This window comes from Hyla sarda, chromosome 12 (genome assembly GCF_029499605.1).
Source record: "Hyla sarda isolate aHylSar1 chromosome 12, aHylSar1.hap1, whole genome shotgun sequence".
Classification (NCBI taxonomy): Eukaryota; Metazoa; Chordata; class Amphibia; order Anura; family Hylidae; genus Hyla; species Hyla sarda.
Window position 1 is genome coordinate 13,317,459 of NC_079200.1, and position 7,851 is coordinate 13,325,309.

At 42.1% G+C, this 7,851-nt stretch overlaps 1 protein-coding gene across 1 annotated transcript; it reads left to right on the forward strand.

Annotated features, from left to right (window-relative positions):
• Positions 1-2,611: 2,611 nt before the first annotated feature.
• Positions 2,612-3,535, forward strand: LOC130296927 (olfactory receptor 11L1-like; the record flags this gene model as incomplete). Its single annotated transcript, XM_056548993.1, has 1 exon — positions 2,612-3,535. A coding segment is annotated over one exon (924 nt), but the record flags the coding sequence as incomplete, so codon positions are not given.
• Between the last annotated feature and the right edge of the window lie 4,316 nt (positions 3,536-7,851).

The window sequence follows — 7,851 nt, forward strand, 5'->3', positions numbered from 1 at the left end:
CAGGGTTGGGGAATGAAGTTGAAGCCAGGGAAGTCCAAGGAGAATTTCCGAGGTGCAATTGGGGAGGACCAAAAGTTCAATCCTCTCGTGATGAGATCCGATGCTCATAAGAAGGGGCTCCGTGCGGAAACGTATGGTACAGTCCAACCTGGCTCCGTTGACCGCGGAGATGCGGAGTGGCTTGACAAGACGGGTCACCGGAATATGGAATTTATTCACAAAGGACTCCCGAATAAAATTCCCAGAAGCTCCAGAGTCCAGACAGGCCACGGCTGAGAGGGGAGAGCTGGCTGAAGTGGAAATCCGAACAGGTACCGTGAGACGTGGAGAAGCCGACTTGGCATCAAGAGACGCCACACCCACGAGAGCTGAGTGTGAGCGTGCGTTTCCCAGACGTGGAGGACGGATTGGGCAATCCACCAGAAAATGTTCAGTACTGGCACAGTACAAACAAAGATTCTCTTCCTTACGGCGATTCCTCTCTTCCAGGGTCAGGCGAGACCGATCCACTTGCATGGCCTCCTCGGCGGGAGGCCTAGGCGCAGATTGCAGTGGAGACTGTGGGAGAGGTGGCCAGAGATCTAAGTCTTTTTCCTGGCGGAGCTCTTGATGCCTCTCAGAAAAACGCATGTCAATGCGAGTGGCTAGATGAATGAGTTCATGCAGGCTAGCAGGAGTCTCTCGTGCGGCCAGAACATCTTTAATGTTGCTGGATAGGCCTTTTTTAAAGGTCGCGCAGAGAGCCTCATTATTCCAGGAAAGTTCAGAAGCAAGAGTACGGAATTGTATGGCGTACTCGCCAACGGAGGAATTACCCTGGACCAGGTTCAGCAGGGCAGTCTCAGCAGAAGAGGCTCGGGCAGGTTCCTCAAAGACACTTCGAATTTCCGAGAAGAAGGAGTGTACAGAGGCAGTGACGGGGTCATCACGGTCCCAGAGCGGTGTGGCCCATGACAGGGCTTTTCCAGACAGAAGGCTGACTACGAAAGCCACCTTAGACCTTTCAGTAGGAAACTGATCCGACATCATCTCCAGATGCAGGGAACATTGGGAAAGAAAGCCACGGCAAAACTTAGAGTCCCCATTAAATTTGTCCGGCAAAGACAGGCGGAGGCTAGGAGTGGCCACTCGCTGCGGAAGAGGTGCAGGAGCTGGCGGAGGAGATGGTTGCTGCTGCTGTAGCTGAGACTGAATCTGCTGTAGCTGCGACTGGAGTTGCTGAGTCATGGTGGTCAAGTACGACAGCTGGTGATCTTGTTGGGCAATCTGTCGGGCTTGCTGGGCGACCAGTGTGGGGAGGTCGGCGACAACAGGCAGAGGAACTTCAGCGGGATCCATGGCCGGATCTACTGTCACGATGCCGGCTGGCAGGAGGTGGATCCTCTGTGCCAGAGAGGGATAGCGAGGACTGTGCTAGTGGACCGGTTCTAAGACACTACAGGTTTTCACCAGAGCCCGCCGCAAAGCGGGATGGTCTTGCTGCGGCGGTAGTGACCAGGTCGTATCCACTAGCAACGGCTCACCTCTCTGGCTGCTGAAGATAGGCGAGGTACAAGGGAGTAGGCAGAAGCAAAGTCGGACGTAGCAGAAGGTCGGGGGCAGGCGGCAAGGTTCGTAGTCAGGGGAGATAGCAAAGTTCTGGTACACAGGGTATAAACACACAAAAACGCTTTCACTAGGCTCTAGGGCAACAAGATCCGGCAAGGAAGTGCAAGGGAGGAGACTAGATGTAGCCAGGAAACAGATGGGAACCAATTAAGCTAATTGGGCCAGGCACCAATCATTGGTGCACTGGCCCTTTAAGTCTCAGGGAGCTGGCGCGCGCGCGCCCTAGAGAGCGGAGCCGCGCGCGCCAGCACATGACCGCAGGAGACGGGAACGGGTAAGTGACCTGGGATGCGATTCGCGAGCGGGCGCGTCCCGCTGTGCGAATCGCATCCCCAACGGCCATGACAGGGCAGCGCTCCCGGTCAGCGCTGACCGGGGAGCTGCAGGGAGAAAGGCGCCGTGAGCGCTCCGGGGAGGAGCGGGGACCCGGAGCGCTAGGCGTAACAACCTCCAGATAAAATGAAATGTGTGCACTGGTGCATACTGCTTTGTTTTGTGTGTTCCCAATAAGGGACAATCCTGCAACACCATGACCACCATTACCATTACCACACTAATGACTGACTAATACCGCTCTATTGTTACTGAATAAAATCATTGACCATATAGCAATAGACCATATAGCAATAGATACCAGCTGTAGGCGAGTGCCATGTAAGACCATATTAGTGACTCACAGGGGACAGTGTTCACCTTTCTCTTTTTTTTGCCATCTGTCCTGGGCCATCAGGAAGATTTCTCCTGGCCAAGACTCTTCTCCGCAGACAAACATTTTAGGTTCCACGTTCCAGCACAATGAGGGCAGATGCAGTTCTCAGTACAGCGGGCGGCTGGCAGCGCTGTTAAGGGAAAAATAAGAAGGTGCAGCAGTAAACTTCATCCTCAGGGTAAGAGGTGTTACCTACAAAGTGGCTACAGAGTTGCCTTTTTTTTTTATTTGCCGAAATCGCTGTCTTCATTTTAGATGAACATCACTTCTCTGTTCCAGTTACAGATCTGATAATTGTCTACAATGAACCAAACAAGAGTCACAGAATTCGTCCTGCTGGGTTTCGGAAATCTTTACAGCTTCAGTATTATATTCTTCATTCTGTTATTGATCATCTTTCTTCTTACAATTATAGGAAACCTTCTTATCATCGTCCTAGTGTGCACCAATGCCCGGCTCCAGTTCCCCATGTATTACTTCCTCTGTCATCTTTCCTTTTCTGACCTTATACTTTCCACCAGTATTGTACCCAACATGTTCGATGCTATTCTTCTAGGATTGAAAATAATGACTTTCACCTCCTGCATTACACAGTTATATTTCTACAGTGGTATGATGATTACAGAATGTTATCTTCTTTCAGTGATGTCCTATGACCGATACCTGGCCATCTGTAACCCCCTAAGATACTCCAGTATCATGGACTATAAGTTACGTGTTGGTCTTTCAGTATGGCCATGGTTGGTGGGTCTTACTGTTAATCTTTCCGGAGTCATGCCCGTTGCAAATTTAAATTTTTGCCATGACAATATCATTGACCATTTCTACTGTGACGCCTCTCCACTCCAGAAGCTTTCTTGCTCAGACACTTCTCATATATACATAGAAATACTTCTTTTTTCTATGCCACTTTTTATTTTTCCATGTGGGTTTATCATTGTCACCTATGTGTATATCTTCCTCGCCATATTTAAGATACCATCCACAACTGGAAAACAGAAAACCTTCTCTACCTGCAGTTCTCACCTTATTGTTGTGGGGACATATTACGGGTCACTAACCATTAAATACATGATCCCATCTAAAGGACAGTCATCGCTTATTGATAAGATTTTATCCTTACTGCACACTGTGTTCACTCCCCTGTTTAACCCTATTATCTATAGTCTCAGAAACAAGGACATAAAGATGACACTTAAAAAGGTTTCTCAAAAATAAAGAAAACTTTTATTTAATTCCAAATTTTGTTGTCTTATAGCAGCATATATATATACACACTAGTATCTCAAAAACAGGCAATAGTTAGATGTCTACCTGGCACTACTGACATGCCCCAGGAGCGATGCACATCCCCCAATCCAATGAAACTTGGTACAGCCACTCTAATCAGCCTCTGTATGGTGGTGCTCAGCGGTAAGGTCCATACAACTGTCAAACTCCAACACGAAAGAATGAAAACTGCGACAGTTCACCGGATAAACTTCAGGCTTTTTTTTAAGTTGGGTGTACATACAGGTGCAGTTTCACAAAATGAGCAACGTCCGTTTCACATTAAACTGTGCTTCTTCTGGCATGGTTTAGCCAGAAGAAGCACGGTTTAGTGTTAAACGGACGTTGCTCGTTTTGTGAAACTGCACCTGTATGTACACCCAACTTCAATAAAAGCCTTAAGTTTATCCGGTGAGCTGCCGCAGTTTTCATTCTTTCGTGTTGGAGATATACTAGCATCTGATACTGAAATTATACACTTGTTATTAGAAATTAGGGATTCTCCGGAGATTACTTTTAGATTCTTTTCAGATTTGGATCCAAATTATGGTACAGATATAATGTACCATAAGTGTACTACTCCTGTACAGTAAATTGAGCAGTTGGGTCAAGTGAAGAGCGCCCAGCCCAGGGAATCTAATAAGAATCAGAATAATTTTTTTTTGCAAAATTTGGACCAAATCCAATTTGAATCCAATGGATTTGCTCATCTTTATTCATTACATTTTACTTTGCGAAACATGCTTCTTTGATCGGGAAGGAGTTAACCGTAGTGAGCCAGTGTCTGCAGTGACGTTTGTGACACAGTATAGCAGTGGATTTAGTAGCATTTGTAACATTATCCATAAATATATTCCACCCATTACATCAGATCGGGCATATAAGAAAGAACTACAACACGGTTACCACTGTAGCTCTAGACGGGCATTCACCATAGGACACAAACTGTCCCCCAGTTTGTCATCCAGCCAGATAGAAAACAAGCCTACATGGCTGCGGTCACAATAGATGCATATGTTTTAGCATTATGAAAAACTCTACATCTGTGATGTTATGGTCGAATAATGAAGTATATCCCATAAAGCAATACACACACTGCAATGCAGCATATGCTATCTATGTATTGACCTGTACCTGCAGTACGTGGGATGTACTACAAATCCCCTCAAAGTACACATACGGAAGCATCTATCCGATGTCACCTACTTCAACTCTAGAAATGTTTCCATGATCACAAAACATTATGCTGAATGCCACGGGGGGGGGATTTGGAAAGAGCTACATCACCCACTAGAGGGGGGAATACTAAACAAAAGCTATTAGATCGTGAAATTGGATAGTCATGTCCCTCAGGGTTTAAATAAAAAGTTAGATACCATATTAAACTATTAGGTTATTTTAATTTTTATGCGTTCATTGAAACTATTATGTGGGACTCTGACCTTGTTCACATTATATATTTACCTGTTTCCGTTTTTCTTTTTACATATATGTCACCCTTTTCCGTCTATGAGAATCAAGTTCCCTGTTTACCATAGAAAGTTGTCTATGTGAATACATGATATTTTGTAGAGATTTATTTATGCATATTTATTTGGTAACATACACATGTCACGTCTATGGTGTATTTTCTTTTTATACTGTTTGAATATTATAGAGTTAATTTGATTGTTTTATACATGTGAGGGATCTGGAAACTGCCGGAACTCCACAGGTATTCCTGGAGTGATGTCAGTCTCCCCTCCCTATTTAGGATTCTTGTGTTTTTACCTGAATTTGTATGAGTAAGTTGGTGACCAGGCCGAAACGCGTCACCTTCTACTTATCCTGTGTACGATGATGTCTAAATAAAGTTTACCATTCTGAAGAGCTACACTGTGCTGGACAATTACTCTTTACGGTGGTGTCCACATCGGTCCGTGCAACAGCGGGACAAAGGGATGAGCTGGTGTATTACACATCTTATTTTACTTTGCTAGTATAGTTCTATTACAACTGTTTTGTATGTCCATACATTTTTTTTGTTCTCTGTCAAACTTTTTTGGGAGCGGTGTACTGATCCTTCAGTTGGCAACACTTTTAAATGAATAAAGTTCACACTTACACTTGGTGAGTGGTTACTGGAACCACTCACACACTTTAGAAAGCCCGTAGATACAACCAGTGATCTCTCATATCAGTCCTTTCTCCGCATCAATCCTCCTCGGCAAGTGACTTGCCACACCGAATAATATAATGAAGAACCAAAAAAACACAAATATAGGAGAGGGGACAGGATCGATATTCATACGCAGCCAATTTTCTACGTTAAAGGCGCAACTCTACTTACTCCGGCGAGAGGGTTTTTTTCGTCCTTAAACCCCCCTCAGTCCGGCTAACCTTCGAACAAGTTCGTCTTTACCACGCCATCCAGGTACATGACACACCGTCAATCATTCGCTTCTTTTTTTGGATCCGTCCGAAAGTTTTCTTTATAATCACTGCAATGCACTGAACTTCATTCAAAAAGAATAATTTATTTAATAATACATATAATCCGACGCGTTGCGGGGAGAAAATTCCCCTTCCTCAGGGATACCTATTCCTAACAGAATTACTACTTTTATAAGGATCTATGACCCCATATTCACCCGGAAACAATTGCCCACTGACCGAGACATTAAAATACCAAAAATTTCTATTTCCTCTATACTCGCTCAATACATTCATTAAAACCATTCGGAGCCAATGTGTTCAGCTTAAAAATATAGAAACTTTCTCTCCTACATAAAGTGGAGAATCTACGTAAACCTTCCGCTATCTGCTCCACGGGGATCACCCGTAGCAACCCTGGATCTGCATTATGATGTGTTAAAAAATGACGGGAAACACTATGCTTTAAATATTTATGCTTAATATTAAATCTATGTGAATTTATTCTTTTTCGAAGTGTTTGAGATGTGCGGCCCACATATTGGGTCCCACACGGACATTCGAGCACATAAATGACAAAATTTCTAGCACAATTTAATCTAGATTTTATAGGAATTTCCTCACCTGTGAACGCACTTTTTATTTTCTGTTTACCGTTTTCTATATGTGAACAGGTACCACATCTCTTTTCATTACATCTAAAAGATCCTTTCAATATTTCTTGTTCATTTTTTGTTTTTTTACTCTTTATATTTGTATTTAATTTAGGATATGAAGGTGCAATTTCTTGTGCAACTGTTCTTGCTCGCCTATAAATGAACTTTGGTCTAAATTCATTAGTTCCTAAAGCTTCTTTTAAAAAAGGGTCTTGTTTTAATATATCCCAATTTTTTTTAAAATATGTTTTCTATTTTCTTGGCATCTCTGGAATAACGGGATACAAATGCTGTGCAGTAATTAATTTTTTTCTCATTTTTATCTTGTTTCTTATAATTTAGACTTTGTTTTTTTATTTGGTCTGTTCTTACAATAAGATCTGCTTTCTTTCTAGCGCCTTCAACAATTAATAATGGATAACCCTTGTGTAAAAATCTATTCTCTATTAATTTAGCTTGATTTTCATAGCATTTATTTTCAGAGCAGTTTCTTTTTATTCTGTTGTCCGAATGGAATATTAACCTTCCAATTTTTTTGATGACAACTTTTAAAATGCAGATAGCCATTCGAGTCAATTGATTTAAAGTGCGTACGTGTATTAATTTTATTTTCTTTTATATATATTTCTAAATCCAAAAAAGTTATATTTTCTTTATCTATATGTTCAGTGAATTTTAGACCCCATTGATTATTGTTCAATTCATTAAAAAACTCATAAAAACTATTTTTACTCCCTTCCCAAATTAAAATCAAATCGTCTATGTATCTTTTATAAAATTTTATATGTTTATGATAAGGACTGTTCTCTATGCACATTTCTTCTACTTTTCCCATATAGAGATTTGCGAAAACAGGTGCGCATTTTGCGCCCATCGCAGTTCCGTGATGTTGAATAAAAAACTGATCCTCAAATGTAAAATAATTATGACTTAAAATGAAACTCAAACTTTTTACAATAAAATCCTTCTGACAGTCTGGCATTAGAATATCCGTATCTAACATTTCTTTAATAACTCTCAATCCTTGTTCCTGTGGGATATTCGAATAAAGAGATACTACATCCATTGTAATTAACCACAAATTTTCTTTCCAATTATATTCCTGTAAATATCCCAATAATTGTCCTGAATCTCTCAGTTATGATGGGAGAGATGTGACATAATTTTGTAAGATGCGATCCACATATTCTCCCAACC